Source organism: Puma concolor, chromosome E3, assembly GCF_028749965.1.
Source record: "Puma concolor isolate L17-30 chromosome E3, mPumCon1.1.hap2, whole genome shotgun sequence".
Lineage (NCBI taxonomy): Eukaryota > Metazoa > Chordata > Mammalia > Carnivora > Felidae > Puma > Puma concolor.
The window spans coordinates 41,067,888-41,085,609 of NC_141682.1; the positions used below are offsets into that span (position 1 = coordinate 41,067,888).

Sequence of the window (17,722 nt, forward strand, 5' to 3'; positions counted from 1 at the left end):
CCCCCAGCATGTCCTGCTGTCGTTGATAAGTTGCTTCTGGAAAATCCTCAAGCAGGTGTGTGTGTCAGGGGTTGGGGGGCTGAGGAAAAGCCATTCTCAGTAGGAGGAACAGCATGAGCCAAGGCTGGGAGGAGGAAGCCACTCTCCCTGTGCCAGGGCCGGGAGACAGAGGGGCCGTCAGGGTCGAATGCTGGAATCTGGAGCCCTGAGAGGGGCCTGCTGAGACTGTGAGTGGGTGCTCCAGGTGGAGCAGGGCCCCACCCAGGACAGGTCTAAGGAGAACCAGTCTGTCTGGAACAGATCCCCTTTTAAGCTAGACCAGAAGAAGAACTTCCTGTGACCCTGTGTGTATCAACATGCACCCCAGACAGTACTGTGCCAACGACCCGCCTACAGGGCTCCTGGCTGAGTCTTGCCCTGACAAGCAGGTGCAGGCCTGTGTCTGGGATCCGGGCTGGGGCCCTGATCAGCGGCCTTCATGCCACTGGCTCTGCAGAGCCGCCTTAGTTCAGGGCTGCCTCTAGGTGGGAGACCTGGAAATGCCTGTGGGTCACAGAGGCCCCTGGCCTTTGGAGAGGCCCCAGGTTTCTGGGACTTGCCCAGATGCCATTGGTGCCAGGAACAAGCAGAACCCAGGGCAGTGGCCTCTGAGCAGCTAGTGAAAGGTCGGCCTCTCCTAGGAGCCCATGCCCATGGGGCACCAAGCTTCAGTGAGGAAGCCCTGGGCAGAGACATAGAGAGGACACCGTTCCTTTTCCGTCTCTCCCTGGGACTGTTGCTCCTGGAGCCCTTTCCTTCTCTGCTTTCCTTGTGCTGTGTGGGGGGTTCAGTGAACCTGGGGCTGCATAAACTCCCCACAGAGTGTCCAGCACCCAGCAGGTCCCATAACTGTGAGCGGCCCCTGGCCCCTGAATGTCACTGCACCTCAGCAGGAGCTCCTAAGATAGAACCCAGGCTCCTCCTTCCGGTCTCCCATCCCACCTCTCCAGAATCTTCTCATCTTCAGGAGTCACTTTGCCAGCATTAGAGATGGGTCCCTGACATCCCAGGGCAACGCCAGGTGGACTGGGCTGCAGAGACAGACGGTGTGACATGGTAGAAAGGGTCAGGAGACAGATCTGAATGGGGCCTTGGGACAGACGCCTGTCGTCCCTGAGCCTGCTTCCCAGGACCCTAAAATGGTAATCGTATTGGACAACCGTCTCCGGCCGTCAGGGTTGGGACCCTGATGAATGGCAAGCCAACTGTCAGGAAAGCGCGCCCCATTCTCCCCCTCAGACTTCCCTCAACATTCCCGGGAACGCCTCGGCGCAGTAGGGCCCGGGTCCACACTCACCCGCGCACCTGCTGCTACGCCCTTGTCCGGGAGGGACTGGGATCCGCCTTCTAAGAGCCGGTCCTTCATCTCAGTCCTGTCACTGCCCTGAGACCCGACCCGTCGCCGCAGCATCCAGGCGCGCAATGGTGATGACCCCGAAGCCTCGCAGGCTGGAGCCTAGGTCTCCAAGAGGGCGCGACAGGTAACCTCTGGGGCTCCAAATCACGCCTCAGCCTCGGCGGGCGCCTGCGAGTCCCGGGCCCGGGAGTGGTCCAGGGGGCGGGGCCCCCGGACTGGGCGGGGCCTCCGGGTCCCGCCCCGCGTCGGCTTCGAGCCTGCCGAGTGGCGGGGCGCAGAGCAGAAGCCCGGCGCGGGCTGGCTGAGCGCGGCACGGGCCGGGATGCGCTCGCTCCTGTAGCCCGCGTTCCATCGTCTGGGCGCAGCACCACCCTATGGCAGGTAGCGGCGGCCTGGGCGGCGGGGCCGGGGGCGGCCAGGGCGCGGGGGCCGGGCAGGGGGCCGCGCTGCGGGTGCCGCGTGCGCCGCTGCTTCTCGCCGCGCTGGTGCTCGGCGCCTACTGCCTCTGCGCCCTCCCCGGCCGCTGCCCGCCGGCCGCCCGCGCTCCGGTGCCGGCGCCCGCGCCCGCTGAGCCGCTCCGCGCCGTCGGTCCCCGGGGGGCGCCGGGCCTGCCTGTGGCCAGCGGCCCGGGACGCCGGCGCTTCCCGCAGGCGCTCATCGTGGGCGTGAAGAAGGGCGGCACGCGCGCCCTGCTGGAGTTCCTGCGGCTGCACCCCGACGTCCGCGCGCTCGGCTCTGAGCCCCACTTCTTCGACAGGTGCTACGAGCGCGGCCTCGCCTGGTACCGGTGAGCGCCCTGGCGGGTGCCTTCCAACAACAGGGGGACGCGCCCCTGGGGGTCTCACTGGGGGCGCGGGGGGGGCAGGTGTCCGGAATCCGGGCTGAGACCAGCCTGGGTGTGTGTGTGGGGGGGGGGCGAAGCTTGACCCCGCGGACGCGGGCCCCCCAGCATTGGGTTTTACGGAAAGGAGGAGCGGTCACTGGCCGGGGGCTCCCAGAAACTTTGAAACTCCAGGGGAAACCCTGGTTCAGGGCTGCCGAGGGGTCCCCGCAAGAGTGGCGGGGAGGAGTTCCCATCCTACACCAGTAGTTTGAAGCTAGTGGGGTTTGAGGGGCATTAGAAATGCTTTATGCTTATCCGCGCTTCCCCACTGGATCACCCTGGGAGAGCATGTCTGACCTCCGGCCAATCACCCCAAGAGTTTTCCCTGTAGTCTCCTAGAGAGCGTCTGTTTCCTCCCCCAGAACCCCAATCCCGAGAAGAGGAGTCCTTCTCTGTGGTCCTGGGGGTCCGGAGAGAGTCACGGCTTTACTTAGAAAGGAGGAAGGGGTGGGGATTGGGGCCCCAGCCTCACTCAAGGGGCTCTGTAGCTGTCCCGCTGCCTGTCTGTCTGGCCTTGGGGTGCTGTGGTAGAATGTGGGGGAGCACCCCCACTCCGGCCCCCGCTGAGGCAGCGAGCGTGAGGCCCTGCCCTCTGCCTCCTTCGACTGTGCACAAGCCTGCCTGTCCCTTCCTGCGGGGAAGCGAGGGCTTACAGATGGAGAGTGAGTCACCCCACTCCCCGCAGCTTTCACCTCATCCCCAAACTATGGGGCAGAGAGGACCCAGCGCAAGGTCACCTGGTGAATTAATGGGGAGTGGGGGGTGTGGCAGGACCTGGGCTTTTGACTCTCAGATGTACCAGTTTCCTCTTCCCAGATACCAACCCCCCACCACCCCTTCCCCTTTGTTATCTTTGCATTTTGCACTGAAACCACTCACGGCTTTGGAGGGGCCCCATTGAGAACGGGGGTCCTGGTTCCTGAGCTCTGAAGGATTACTGCTGTCGAGGGTCTTAGGGGAGCCAGATGGTGAGGGGAAAGTGAGTCTATCCTTGGACCCAGTTGGCTGAATCCCCCAGCATGCCTGGTGCTCAGGGAGAGACGCTACCCCACTCTGACGGTGCTGCAGCATCCAAAAGCATCCCTAATCCCGGGATGCTGTTGATGCTGTTGCCCTGCAGAGGGAGAGGAAGAGGAGGAGGAGAGAAGGAGGGGGAGGAGGAGGGAAGGAGGGGAGGGGACAGGAAGGAGGGTGGAGGACACGCTGTTAGCTATAGCAGACTTCAGAGCCCATCACTGACCCCATGACTTGTAACTACAAGGAGCTGTGGGGAGGCACCGGGCTGGACTCAGGAGGGGCTGCTGCAGAGGCTGGTCTCGAAGAGCCTGGGGTCCGGGGGGGCTGTGCAGGCCCTCCCTGGGTGCATGCTCCCGCTCTGGAGAGGACGAGGCATCCGAGAGGCAGGGGGCAGATTCTCAGCTCTGGGTAGGGAGCTCCTGGGACACTGGGGTGCCTGGCGTGGGGCCCGGGGGATTCCGGAGCATGTCTGGTGGAGAAGAGACTTTGCCCTTCCTCCTTTTTAGAGCCACCTCCACTGGGGGGAGGGGCGGGTGCAGAGGAGGCAGAGGGTCAGGTTCCAGTGGCCTCCAGGAACCCAGAGCTGTCAGGGCTGGCGAGCACTGACCCCTCTGGCCAATGCAGGCTGGCTGAGCTTCTGAGGTACATGTGTCCAAGTGCCCTCAAAAGGGCTGTGGCTGTGTAGTGACGTGTGGAGGTGGGCTTGGTATTCCCCCCCGTGGCCCTGTGCCTCTGGACCTGTCTGTCCTTTCAACCGGCTGTGAGGATGCACTGAGCCTCTGAAAATGCCCACCCGCCTCAGTTTCCCCCAGTGCAAAGAGGTCGGCCAGCCCCTGGGCGTGGTCTGGCCGTGTTATCTGCTCTCGGGACCCTGATTTGACCTCCAGTGCAGAGCCCTGTTCTGGGTGGGGAGTCGGGGCAGTGTGTAGAGGAGGAGCAGCTAGTGCCCCCAGTTGAATTTTTGGGACCCCCCCCCCCTTGCTCACGGGGCTGTGACCAATCTCATTCCAGGCAGTGACTTTGGTCCTTCCCATGGACTGGGCAGGTAGGACCTGCTCAAAGTTGATTTTGGCCCAACCGTCCCCTCTCCTTGGGCTCTAGGAAGTTCATCTCTCAGGCTCCTGAGGGTCCTCTATCTTGGGGACTGCGACCTTCTAGGGCTCCCCAACTCAGCATTTGTTCCTTTATTCACTCACTCTGTTTGGCAGGTGCTGAAGTCACACAAACCCCTCCAAGTCTCAGTTCAGGGAGGAGTGCCCTATCTAGGGGCAAGTGGGGGCTATACTTTGACCACAGTGTTTTGGAAAAGCGGGAGGAGAGGGGGAGGGGTGCAGGGGTGGGGGACACCCCCCCTCGCTCCTGGGGCCCAAGCAGGAGCAGTGAAGGAGGGGTGTGAGTATGTGGGGAGAGGGACCGCAGCTTCTGTGGGACTTATCTGTCCCTGCTCACCCGGAGACAGAGACCCCTGTGGCAGGGCACTCAATGCCCCCATGCCCCCAACACTGCAGGGTTCCACCTGGAACTGGAACTCGTTTCTGCTGGGTCCCAGGCAGGCTGGATGGGGCCCAGGAGAGGTGTGGGACACAGAGCGAGGCCCAGACAGAGGAGGGAGAGTCGCCCAGGGCTGGATTGAAGCCGCAGGGAAATGCAGACCAGATGAGCTGTGGGGGTGGTGCGTGTGTGTATGTGTGTGTGTGTGTGTGGGGGGGGGGGTGCCCATAGAACAGCTTGTCAGATGTTTGCTGTGTGGGGGTCAGTATCTTGCTCCTCGTATCCTCCTCGGTCTCTGCCACCCCACAAAAGCCCCCATCCCTACCCTACTCCGAGCTCTGGCTCGGCCTGGGGAGAGTAATTGATCCCAAAGCTCTTGGAGCTCAAAGCCAGTTTGCGGCAGGAGTGGGCCAGGAAAGTCTGCACCGCCACCCTTGTTCTGAGCGAGTGGGGAGGCTCCCATAGCTAGCAGCCCATTCAGCCCACCGGACGCCCCTGGGCCCCCGAGGTGGAGTCAGGGAGCCAGTGGCATGTCCCAGACTCACACGTGTGCACCCCCCATCCCACCACCAGCACCCTCCAAGCTAAGCGCCCTGACTCGTGGGTCTGTGCACCTGTGTGCCCACCTGACCTGGGTGTTTTGGGGGTTTGAGCAGGAAGAAGAGACTCCCAGGGGAGTCTGAACCCCACCTTCCTGGCTGGGGCCAGTCGCGGGGGGGCTGTCAGAGGGGCAGGAGGACGGGAGGCAGGGCTAGCTGGGCGGCGGCCTCCCCTCCCTCTGCCTCCCACAGATCCCGGGAGCCTCTGCCTCTGTTGACCTAGTTCCCAGCCCTCCCTCAGAGCTGTTTGCTCAGCTGGCCAGGCCGCGCCCTGCCCACCTGGCTGGCAGGTGTGGCTGTGGGACACTGGTTCAGGACGGGCTTCCCCGGGCTTGGCGTGGTCAGGGGGCCGACTCCCCAGAACCTTGGCATGGGGTCCGTGCTCCCCTCCCCTGGTCAGCTGCAGCCTTGCACGTTGGGGTCCAAGCCAGGTCTGGGAGCAGCCAGGCGGCTGGGGTCTTGGGACGCGTCCTCAAGCCACCGCTAGTGGCTTTTGGTATTCTGGTCCATTCTGATGTGTGTGGCCCAGGTCAGCAGGGCTGTCATCAGAGGTGGGAGAAGGCCGTGCAGGGGAGGGAGCGAGAGGGGACACTTGTCAACAATTAACGGCCTAATTTAAGGGATGCCCCTTGCTGTGTGTGTGACGGGAGGTAATTACGGGGCAGGGGCCTGCGGGGGGGCGGGGGGGCTGGTTCAGCCGTGTGGGCAGCAGGTCCAGGCCGCTGGCCTCACAAGGACGGGGTCTGGCGTGGGCACGGTCCGGCTCTGGGAGGGGGGTGGGTAGCCTGGTGGGACAGGCCCCTCGGTGCACCGCCTCACAGCCTATATCTGGCCACCCAAGCACCTAGGGTGGGTGGGTCTGGTGGGGAAGGCTTGCCTGCCCTAGAGGCTTCCTGGAGGAAGGGGAGGTCAGCCCTGGCTCCCTGGGGGCCAGTCCCCACCCTCACCTCCCTCTGCTCCCAACCGCCCCACAGGAGCCTGATGCCACGCACCCTGGACGGGCAGATCACCCTGGAGAAGACCCCTAGCTACTTCGTGACTCGGGAGGCCCCCGGCCGCATCCACGGCATGTCCCCGGACACGAAGCTGATCGTGGTGGTGCGGAACCCTGTGACGCGGGCCATCTCCGACTACGCCCAGACGCTCTCCAAGACCCCGGGCCTGCCCAGTTTCCGTGCCCTGGCCTTCCGCCACGGCCTGGGCCCCGTGGACACGGCCTGGAGCGCCGTACGCATCGGCCTGTACGCCCAGCACCTGACCAACTGGCTGCGGCTCTTTCCCCTGTCCCGCTTCCTGTTCGTCAGCGGGGAGCGCCTGGTCAGCGACCCGGCCGGGGAGGTGGGCCGCGTGCAGGACTTCCTGGGCCTCAAACGCGTGGTCACGGACAAGCACTTCTACTTCAACGCCACCAAGGGCTTCCCCTGCCTCAAGAAAGCCCAGGGGGGCAGCCGCCCCCGCTGCCTGGGCAAGTCCAAGGGCCGGCCCCACCCCCGCGTGCCCGAGGCTGTGGTCCGGCGCCTGCGGGACTTCTACCGGCCCTTCAACCGCAGGTTTTACCAGATGACCGGCCAGGACTTTGGCTGGGACTGAGGAGGACGGGCCAGCCCGTGCCCGGCCCGGGGACCCTCGCTCACCTTAATTTATGCCGGCCGCCGGGCCGTGGAGCCTGCAGACAGATGATGGGTAGGGAAAAGTATTTAAGGAATAAAGCCTGGGTCTGTGTTCTTCCACATAATCTGGAAGGTGGCCAGACGGGGGGCTGGAGGTGCCACCGCCCGGGGAAACGCTAACCATACCACCTGTCTCTACAGGGCACCGTTCGTATGCCCGGAGTGGTCCAAAACCCAATCCTTAGACATCCCTTGGGGTGTGCAGTGAGCTTGGCCACATGTCACACATGAGCAACTGAGGCTCAGAGAGGTTTAGGGCCTGCCCAGTGACGCACAGCTCAGACTCTGGAGGCCCTCCTGTGCGCCCTGGGATGCTGAGCTATGCTGGAATGTTGTCCCCGTGCGGCAGATGAGGAAACTGAGGCTCCAGGTTGCCCACGTGAGGGCTGGGGGGGGGGGGATGAAAGTTGGATCTGGCCAACTCAGGGCTGCACCCATGACTGCGGCTGATTTCGTGTCTTAGTGCCCGTTGGATGCTCCCTCCTGGGAATCTGGTGAGGTTGCGTTACACAGAGTGTGACGTGAGGAGCAGCAGCGGGGTATTGGTTTTAAGCGTCCCCAAGCCCCTGGGGACAGTGTGGCACCACCCACCACAGGCCACACCCATGCTGCCACTCTCACCCTCCAGACCCTGCCCGCTTGGGGGGGACGTGCCCTCTCAGTGGGTTCCACCCACTCCCCCAGGCCCTGGATGCCCCAGTTCTGCTGTGTTCCAGGAAGTGCTCCCGCCTTTGGGGGATGGGCAGAGGTGAATGCCCATCTGGGGCCCAGCTGCCTGCTCAGATCCTGACTTAGGCCAGGCTCGGGTGGGCTAGGCTGCCCTATCCACCCCTCTGCCCCTGGGAAGGTGGGGGCCCCTTCCTAATGACTGTCACCTGCTCTTGGCCACAGGAGGTGTTGCTTGCCAGGTGCCCACAAACAGCCCTGACAATGACCTCCGGGGACCCTTGGAACCAAGCCTGGCATGCCCCGGCTGTGCTGGGTCCTCACAGGACCTGGCTGCGTCCTCTGCACCGCAGGCCTTGGGTCCATATCAAATCTTCAGCCCTGCTGTGGCCTTTCCAGCTCTGGGCTAGTTGGAGTAGCTGCCCGTCCTGGGCCCCGGGGTGGAAATGAGGGAGGATTTCCAGGGGAGTGACCGCTTACCTTCCAGGCACCTTTTCTGGCTAACCGTGAGCCAGCGGGCCCAGCAGTCACGGTGGCTACGGTCTTTGTCACATGACCTTACCAGTGGTAGACACCTGGGGTAACCTGATTGTCTGTGAGAAGAGGCTCGACAGGAAGTGGGGAGGGAGTTGGGGGCATCTCTCCTCAGCGGCCCGGAGCCTGCCCCTCGCTCCTGCTGGTTCTGGGCCCAGAGGACACTCCTGTCTGGATTGTCCTGAGGGGCCAGCACTGTCAGGAAGCTCTGCCATCGGGGCCAGGCCAGAGGCAGGACCGGGGGCTGGTCCTGAGACACCCTGGCGGAGATGCGGTGGCAGATGTGGGCAGGTGCGGCTGAGACACAACTGCAGGCCCCTCCCCCGCCTGGATGCCTGCCGTGGGAGGAGGGGAGGGCTGGCCCAACGTGCAATAATGGTGACCAACGTGCAATAACGGTGACGAGGCAGGGGCCTCCGGGCCCCGCCGGATGGCAAGGCCTGGGCTTGGCGTCTCTGTCCCCATTCCCGGTGCTGGGGCCCCACTTAGCGACCGTGTGGCAGCCCGCCCCGGGTGTCAGGGCGGGACGGAAGGCAGTTCCCAGCCTGGGCCCTGCCCGCTGCTTCCCTCTTCCTGGACACACCCTTGTCCAAACTTTTAGCAGCTCCGGCCCTCTGCGGCTTGCCCCCACCCCTAGCCGGCATGCCACCCTCACCCCTACGCTCTTGCCCCCACAGCTTCTTCCACCTGTCTCGATCTGCGTAGCCTTTGTACATGCTGTTCCCTCTGCCTGAAATGCCTTTCAGGCACAGAAGGTGCGGGCTGAGAGGGGACAGCCTAGGAGTGCGGAGGCTGTTCCCTCACACCAGTCTCCTTTCCTCCCTACAGTCAGAGCCCCTTTCCCGAGCCCACTGACATGACCCACTTTTCCCTTCCGGAAGCTTCTTGGAAGCAGAGCTGTGGGAGCCACCAGTTTGTCTGGCTCTGGTGCCCAGAAGGCAGGCTGGAAACAGTGTGGAGAAAGGGTGAGCTGGCTGGTCCCGGTCCTCCCCCATCCCCCTCCCAGTGGAAACTGGGCCCGACTGCCCGCCAGCGCCCAGAGCCAGGTGCCCAGCTGGGCCTCAGAACACACTGAGGGCAGATGCGGTGGGTCTCCCCGGCTGTGTGTGGGGGTGGGTCTCCGTGGGAGAGTCATCGGCCTTTAATTAAAGTCCCTAAATTGTTTCCCCAGCTGCTCAGTGGGTTTTCCATGTTGGAATGTTCCAGATGGAGCACAAAGTGCTGATCCAATTACCTTCTTCCTGTTCTGCTCAGTGGGGGAGAAAAGGCCGGGGACCCCTTCTCCGTTCCTCACAAGCCAGCCAGACTGGGATGAGATGGGTGGGGGTGGGGGTGTTCACAGCCTTGGGTGTCCAGGAAGGGGCCTGGAGACACCTGGGGAGGGGGCGGCTTCTACCGCACCTGCCTCAGACCTTCAGGCCATGGTTGGTACAGGCTGGGGGCCCACAGGGTCCTTGCTCCCTGACCCCCAGGACAGGCAGGTGCATCTGGGTGAGGACGGGGTTCTTTACCCTGAGCCTTACACATGTGGGCCCTGGAGATCCTGAGCAGACCCTGCCCTGAGTGGCCTCCGTGCCAGGCTGGAGACAGGAGGGTCGGGACTCGGATCTGCCCTCCCTGTTGGGAGCCAGTCGCCATCCGTGGGACCTGGCCGCCTCCCTCCCCTGGAGCCCCTGGAGCTCCTGGAGGAGGCTCCGCAGCCTGGCGACCCCTGGACCCCATCTGCAGCCACCTGCGGACTCTTGTCCTCCTGTGAGGGGGTACCTCTCTCCAGGGCTGGGGGGTCTGGTGGGCTGACCTTGCTGGCTCCCCTCTCAGGCTCCTAAGAATGGCTGCAGGACCAGGTGTGGAAGGGGAGGCTGGGCCCTGGGGAAAAGTCTGGAAAGAGAGGTACTGTTCTGGGCGGCACCTGTGAGCCCCCTTCACCCCAGGAGGAGCGGTGCTTTGGGGAAGGGCCTGGTCCACCTGGAGCTCATGGCTGGTCTCCGTGTCCCAGGGTGGACACCTCTGGCACCTGTCCCCTCGGCCAGATCCAGAGGCCCTTCCTGAAGTTTAGTCGGCCCCGCTCCTGGGAAGCTCCCCATTCCTCTTAAGAAGCCGCTGGGCTGCGGTGTCCAAACAGCTCCTCCTGCATCTGCACCGGGAGGGGCTAGGAAGACCAGGCAGACCCTCGGTGCTCTCCTCTGGTGGCCGTGGCAGCAGCCTCTGGGACCCCGGGACCCCTCTGGGCCTTCGGATGCTGCGCAGCAAGGGGCTGGCAATTTGCTGACATCATGAACCCAGTGGTTCATTTCTGTGGGACTCTCCCTTTCTAGAAGTTTTCTCTTCAATTGGCAAGGGCTGACTCCTGAAGTCTCCTTGGGGGCAAAGGCCCAGGCCAGGGGGTGCGCTGGGGGCTGTGGGAAGCTGGGATGGAGGGACCGGGAAGGAGTCAGCTGGCCTCAGGATCCGGTGCCTCCGTGGGCCCGCCTCGGCCCTTTGAACCGCAGGACCAGTGGATCACTCGCATGGCTGTGGCCGTGGCAGGGGCCTCGCCCTCCCTCCTGTGGGAAGCCGCCACCTCCTGCGGCCCGCAGCCCTCAGGCTCCTCCCCGGGGCTCTCTGGTTCTGAACTCAGGCTTTCTCTATTTCCTTCGCGTCTGTCTTACTTGTGCTCTCGGAGGAGGGTGGCCACCCTCCACAGGGCCGGAGAAGCACAGCACTAACCACGCAGGCACCAGGATGCATGGATGAGGGGATAGGGCAGGGAGTGACAAGGACAGCCGTGGGAAATGATCTGCACCCTGCAGGAGGCCACACGCCAGGGCCGGGGGCTGCGCGGCCCTCCTGGCCCGCAGGAGCCAAAGGATGGAAGCAACGCAGGTGACCATCAACAGACAAATCGATAAACAAAACGTGCTCTGTCCCTGCAACGGACTATCCTTCCGCCACGAGACGGGTAGAAGTCCTGATACACACCGTATCGTGAACGAATCCTGGAAACATCTGGGTAAGCAGAGCAGCCAGACACAAAAGGTCACCGATCGTATGGTTGCATTGATGTGAAATGTCCAGAACGGGAAAATCCATACAGACCCAAAGCCGAGTGTGGTGGTTGCTGGGGGCTGGGGGAGGGGCTTGCGGGGGGGGGGGGCGCGTGTTTAATGGGCACGGAGTGTCCTTTTGGCGGGGGATAAACATGTTTGGGAACTAGGTCGAGGGGGCGGTCACACAACACTGTGAGCGCACTAAATGCCACAGACTCGTTCACTTTAACACGGAATTTCCTTCAACGTGAATTTCATATCCCTTTTGTTTTTAAAGTTACACATCTCTTTGTTGTGGGACTTCTCCGTTGTTTTTTTTTTTTAATACTTATTTTTTGGGAGAGCGAAAGCAGGGGACGTCAGAGAGAGGGGGACAGAGGATCTGAAACAGGCTCTGTGCTGACAGCAGGGAGCCAGACCGGGATTTGAACCCATGAACCGTGAGCTCATGACCTGAGACAAAGTCAGACGCTTGACTGACTGAGCCACCCAGGTGCCCCTCGTCTCAATTTTTTTTAAAAAAGGACTTCTGTAGGGGCATCTGGTTGGTTCAGTCAGTTAAGCATCTGACTCTTGGTTCGGGCTCAGGTCATGATCTCACGGTTTCGTGAGTTCGAGCCCCGTGTCGGGCTCTGTGCTGGTGGAGTGGAACCTGCTTGGGACTCTCTCTCTCTCTCTCTCTCTCTACCCCCCCGCCCCTCCCCTACTCATGCTGTCTCTCTCAAAAGTATACAAATGTTAAAAATTAAAAAAAAAAAAAAACGACTTCCATAGAAAGCTCTGACGTATAGGGATGGGTTATTAACTCCCCAAAGGCACGAAGGATCCATTGAGAAGTGCCCACCACAGGTGTAACGGGACGAAGTTACAGGGAGCGATGGTTCAGGGGCATAACAGCCAGAGACTTCCTCCCGTGAAGGGTGAGGGGCTGGGCTCTGCAGCAGGGGGATGGCTGTGTTGGCAGCCCTGCAGGCCATCAGGGAGACCAGCTTGGGGAGACCAGCTGGCAGGGGCTTGCCCTGGCCCCCCTCCCTCCGTGCCCCTCAGAGACCCTGGACTGCTCCCAGCGCAAAGCTGTGGAATCATCTGGGGCACAGTCGATGCTGGGCAGGCTGGCCTGGGTAGAAGAGGTTTGTTTGAAACCCCAGGCGGGGTTGAGGGTGGGCGTGCCGGGCAAGGCCAGTGTCGATTCCCGGAGCCCGTCTTCTGGGGTTCAGGAGCACGACCCGCCCTCTGGACAAAAGCTGCCGGGCCATGTCTCCACACAGACCGTGGGCAGAGCCTGGCCAGGAATGCCTGGGAGGCTCCGTGCCATGGGGACTCTGCCTATAGCAGCCACCAGGAAGACCCCACAGATGGCAGGCCATCAATACCAAGGAGACCCTCCAGATGCCTGTGCACCTGTGGGCCAGCCCGCATCAGGTGACGGCCCCTCCTTGAGCCCTGCCGCCCCGGACGTTCGGCCCCCGCCTTTGGTAATGATGAGACTCCTGTTCCTCGGCCCCCAGCACAGGCACTTCCCAGGTTGCCAGGGCCTTGAGACAAGAGGCCGGGGATTTTTTTTTTTTTTTTTTTAATAATACTGCTTAATCTGAGCCACATCGCGTATGCTTTTTGTTGGAAGAGCCGTACGAAAACAGTCAGTCAGCCCAGACAGTTAAGGCAAAACTGTTGCCAAGAGGATTTCACGTTTGAGTATTCCGATTAAGAGGAAAACGGGGTCTTGTTCTCACTGCCTCTCTGCTCCCAGTCCCGCCGTGGCATCTGACAGCCACGCACCGGTCAGACCCTCCTGCCTCTGTTCCAGCTTCCAGGAGCGAGGACGGGGTGTCTGAGGGAAAGCCTGTCTGGAGGTGGACGCTTGGACCATGCACGGAAGGGGAAGCCCGTCTTCCAGGGGAGGACGGCACAGTGGGCTACTCCTGTGCCAACCGCGCCAGTTTGTTTGGGAGAAGCATCTGGAAACTGCCTGACCCCCAGTCTCACTGTCTGGACTTGGGTTGGGAGGCGGGGGGGGGGGAGCCCCCCATACAGGACGTGTGCAGGGGAACTAGTGCTCCTGTCACTGGCTGGTCCTGCCAGCTGCAAAGCGGGGAGACACGCAGGCTGGCGAGAGAGCACTGCTGGGGTACAGACGTCTTCACAGGCAGGCCCAGAAGAGCAAGAAAAAACAAATCCGGGATTCCTTTGCCCCTAAGGAGTTCAGCACCTCATGATGCGCTCCGAAAGAGCCCAGAAGTCTGGGGAGTCAGAAAGGTCGGGAAAGAAGGAAAGGAGACAGACGCCAATGATGAGAATGCCTACTGGAGTTTCCTGGGCGCAGAAGAACCTATGAAAGTTCTCAGTACGGTGCCAGGACGAGGCAGGTGTTCGACCAGTGTTATTTTATTTTATTTATTTTTATTTTATTTGTTATTTTATTTATTTATTTATTCATTTTATTTATTTATTATTTATTTTATTTTATTTTATTTATTTTATGTTATTTGATTTATTTTTTATTTTTTTATTATTTATTCATTCATTTTATTATTTATTTATTTTATTTTATTTAATTTTATTTGTTATTTGATTTATTATTTTATTATTTATTTATTTTATTTATTATTTATTTCATTTATTTTATTTTATTTTATTTATTTTTATTTTATTTGTTATTTTTTATTATTTTATTTATTTATTCATTTTATTATTTATTTATTTTATTTATTGTATTTTATTTGTTATTTGCTTTATTTTATTTTTATTATTTATTTATTTATTTAGTCATTTTGTTTATTATTTATTTTATTTAATTTTATTTATTTGATTTATTATTTTATTTTTATTTTTTATTATTTTATTTATTTATTCATTTTATTATTTATTTTGTTTTGTTTTATTTTATTTATTATTTTATTTTATTTTATTTATGTTTATTTTTGAGAGAAACAGAGTGCGAGCGGAGGAGGGGCAGAGGGAAAGGGAGACACAGAATCTGAAGCAGGCTCCAGGCTCCATGCTGTCAGCTCAGAGCCTGACGTGGGGCTCAGACTCATGAACCTCCAGATCATGACCTGAGCTGAAGCCGGTCGCGCAATCGACAGAGCCAGCCAGGCGTCCCAATCAGTGTTATTTTAGTTCCGCATCAGGTAGCTGTGTCATTACCCTGTTTTGCAGATGAGTAAACTGAGGCCGAGGAGGGCCACGTGTTACAGGAGCTGGCAGGGCACACATAGCCTGCTTCATCCGCTCACGGCTGAGCCTCCGTGCCCGAGCTGCAGTGGGAGGGGGCCGTGTGCATGCCCCCTCACAGCCATACCCTGGGTGGACAGGGGTGGCCAGCGGAACCCCGAGATGGCTCCCAAGACTTCCAGCCCTTGCTATGAATGTCTATAAACTGCCCCCCCAGCTTGGTGGGGGACCTGTGAATTCAATGCATGTTGCTAATCGGCAGACTTTGGGTTTCATAAGGGAGAGAGGCTGGAGCGAGGCTGACCTAATCCGTGGGGCTCCTGGAAAGGGGTCTAGTTTAATGGGTTGGGGGTGATGAATGTTATGCAACAGGTCAGAGGGGTGGGCGCACAGCTTTGGGAGTGCACTAAATGTCCCTGAATTGTTCCCTTTGAAATGGCTAATTTTATGTTCTATGAATTTCACCTCTTAAAAATCAGAAACAGAAAGGGAGAGTCTTAGCATGAACTGCAGCAAATAGCACACACGGGGGGGCGGGGGGGATTCAAACAACACACGTGTACTGCTCACAGTTGTGAGGCTGGAAGTTCAGGATCAGGGCGCTAACAGGTCCGGTGTCTGGTGGGGCCGGCTTGCTGGCTGGCGGAAGGCTGTGGCTCGGGCCTCGAGTGGTGGAGAGCAGAGAGAGGAAGCGGTTCCCAAGCCTCTTCTGATGGCACTGGTCCCCTTCCTGAGGCCCCACCCTCATGGCCTTATCACTCCTAAAGGTCCTGCCCCTAATGCCGTCACCTGGGGGCTTGGGTTTCAACATATGTGTTTTGGGGCACCTGTGGTTCATAATGGGGGCTAGGAAGGCAGGGACAGAAGTCAGAGAGACCCCCTTGCTGGCCTGGCAGAAAGCAGACAGCATGCTGTGAACGGGGGGGGGGGGGGGGGGGGCCTGTCGAAAGGAGCCACAGGCTGCCTCTAAGAGCTGAGAGTGGTCCCGGCCTGGCTGGCAGAAAGCCAGGGACTCAGTCACGCTAGGGAATGGATTCGGCCGACAGCTGCGTGAGGCTGGGAGGAGCCCCCAGACCCCAGATGAGACCCCCTACCCTGGCCCAACCTTGATGGGAAGCTTGGGACTCCTGACTCGTGGAGATGGTGAGGCCCCAGCGGGAGCTGGATTTGTGCTCATTTGTTACACAGCATCGGAAACTAATACAACACGGTGAGCCAGCTAGGAAGAATGTTCCGGAAGTGGGAAGCCAGGCTCATGCTGCCCTCACTTTCTGGATCGTGAGGTGCGAAGGATCCGGAAGCTAGGGCATGGTGACTCTGTCTGCACCAGTGGTTCCTGCCCGTGGGCCCACGTGGGCGGGTGGCTGTCCCAGGTCACCTAGGCTGCCACTTCTCCCCAGGCGGGCTGGGAAGGCTGGCGCCGCTCTGGGTGAGACCCAGTGGGGGTGCAGTCTGGTTTTCATTAAGTATCAGAAGCTCAGCGTTAATCCGCGCCAGAAGCAAACATTTACTCCCCGCCTCGCTGTAAACACGAGTGCTTTGAGACATGGGTCCTCAGGCCATTGGGGAGATGTGCGTGGTCCTTCAGAAGCTCCTGTCTGCACAGCAGAGCTTGGGTCTGGAAGACAGGAGGGCTGGGGTGCACACACCAGACCTGACGGTGGCTGTGCGGCCGCGCCAGGCCCGAGCTGGCGGACAGCAGCAGGCGCAGCCTCCATCCTCGTCCAGGCAGCGCGTAGGGGTTGTGAGAGGGCATGCCCTGTCCCAGAAGCTTTTCGGGGCCGTTTCTAGTCCCGTGACCTGCTTGATGTGTGATTCAGGCAGGATCGACTCTTCAGGGCCCGAGGTCCTGTGCTCTGTGAGGGACCCCCTCCCAGCCTTGTCCGCCAGCGGAGTTGGAAGCTGAGGCTGGAATTCAGGCCTTCGGTGTCGGGGGGAGGGGGTCCTGCCCCAGCAGACAGGATGCGAGGCCACGGAAGCATATCTGCTGCAGGGGTCCGTGGTGAATTGCATAGTGTCTCCCCCCAAATTCGTGTCTACCCAGAGCCTGTGACCGTGACCTTGTTTGAAATAGGGTCTTTGGGGCGCCTGGGTGGCGCAGTCGGTTAAGCGTCCGACTTCAGCCAGGTCACGATCTCGCAGTCCGTGACTTCGAGCCCCGCATCAGGCTCTGGGCTGATGGCTCGGAGCCTGGAGCCTGTTTCCGATTCTGTGTCTCCCTCTCTCTCTGCCCCTCCCCCGTTCATGCTCTGTCTCTCTCTGTCCCAAAAATAAAAAAAAAAACAAAAAAACAAAAAACGTTGAAATAGGGTCTTTGCAGATACAATTAGTTAAGGATTTCAAGATGAGAGCATCCTGGATCAGGGTGGTCCCTATCTCCAGTGACTGCCGTCCTTCTAGGAAGGGGTGGCCACATACAGACGCACAGAGAAGGGGCAGAAACACTGAGGCTGGACGGCAGCTCCAGGAGCTGGAAGAGGCAGGAAGGGGCCTCCGTGTTTTAGGGGAGCCCAGCCCTGCGACCCTTTGATTTCATCCTTTGGCCTCTGGGGCTGTGAGACATTACATCTCTGTTTTTAAAGCTGCGCGGCTTGTGGTGCTTTGTTGTGGTGGCCCCAGGACACTCACCAGGGTTGGGGAAAAAGAGTCTGGGCTTCCCCCACCCTGTGAAGGTCCTGGACTCGGGTCGGCGCCGGGTGTGGTTGGCCCATGTGTGCGGGGGACATAGCAGGACCTCAGTAACACGTGTGTCCTGCCTGTGGGACAGACACATGACTTCTGTTTGAGGGCCTGCCATCCACCTGAAGTCGCCTGCCGGCTGCGTTGAGGGAGGGAGCCTGGGGTTCATTTCCCACCACTGCTTTAACAAAGCACCACAAGGGGTGCTTGGCTGGCTCAGTCTGTTAAGTGTCTGACTCTTGGTTTTGGCTCAGGTCACGATCTCATGGTTTCCTGAGTTCCAGCCCCAGGTTGGGCTCTGTGCTGACATCGAGGAGACTGCCTGGGATTCTTTCTCTCTCCCTCTCTCTGCCCCTCCCGTGCTCGCGCTGTCTCTTTCTCAGAAATACACTTTAAAAAGAAAAAAATCACCTCGAGCTCAGCCTCTTGAGGCTGCCAAACGTTCTCTCCCACAGTTCCAGAGGTCGAAGTGTAGCAAGGGTCTCCCTAGGATAAAATCAAGTTGTGGGCAGGACAGCATTCCTCCTTGGAGGCCTTGGGGAGACTCTGTTTGCTGCTCAGGCTGTTGGTGAAATTCTGTTCCTGGC

General features: G+C 59.7%; 1 protein-coding gene across 1 annotated transcript; it reads left to right on the forward strand.

Annotated features, from left to right (window-relative positions):
- Positions 1–1,770: 1,770 nt before the first annotated feature.
- Positions 1,771–7,121, forward strand: HS3ST6 (heparan sulfate-glucosamine 3-sulfotransferase 6). Its single transcript, XM_086691596.1, has 2 exons — positions 1,771–2,183; positions 6,361–7,121. The coding sequence occupies exons 1-2, from the start codon at positions 1,771–1,773 to the stop codon at positions 6,974–6,976; spliced, it is 1,029 nt and encodes a 342-aa protein (XP_086547722.1). The 3' UTR covers positions 6,977–7,121.
- Positions 7,122–17,722: the final 10,601 nt, after the last annotated feature.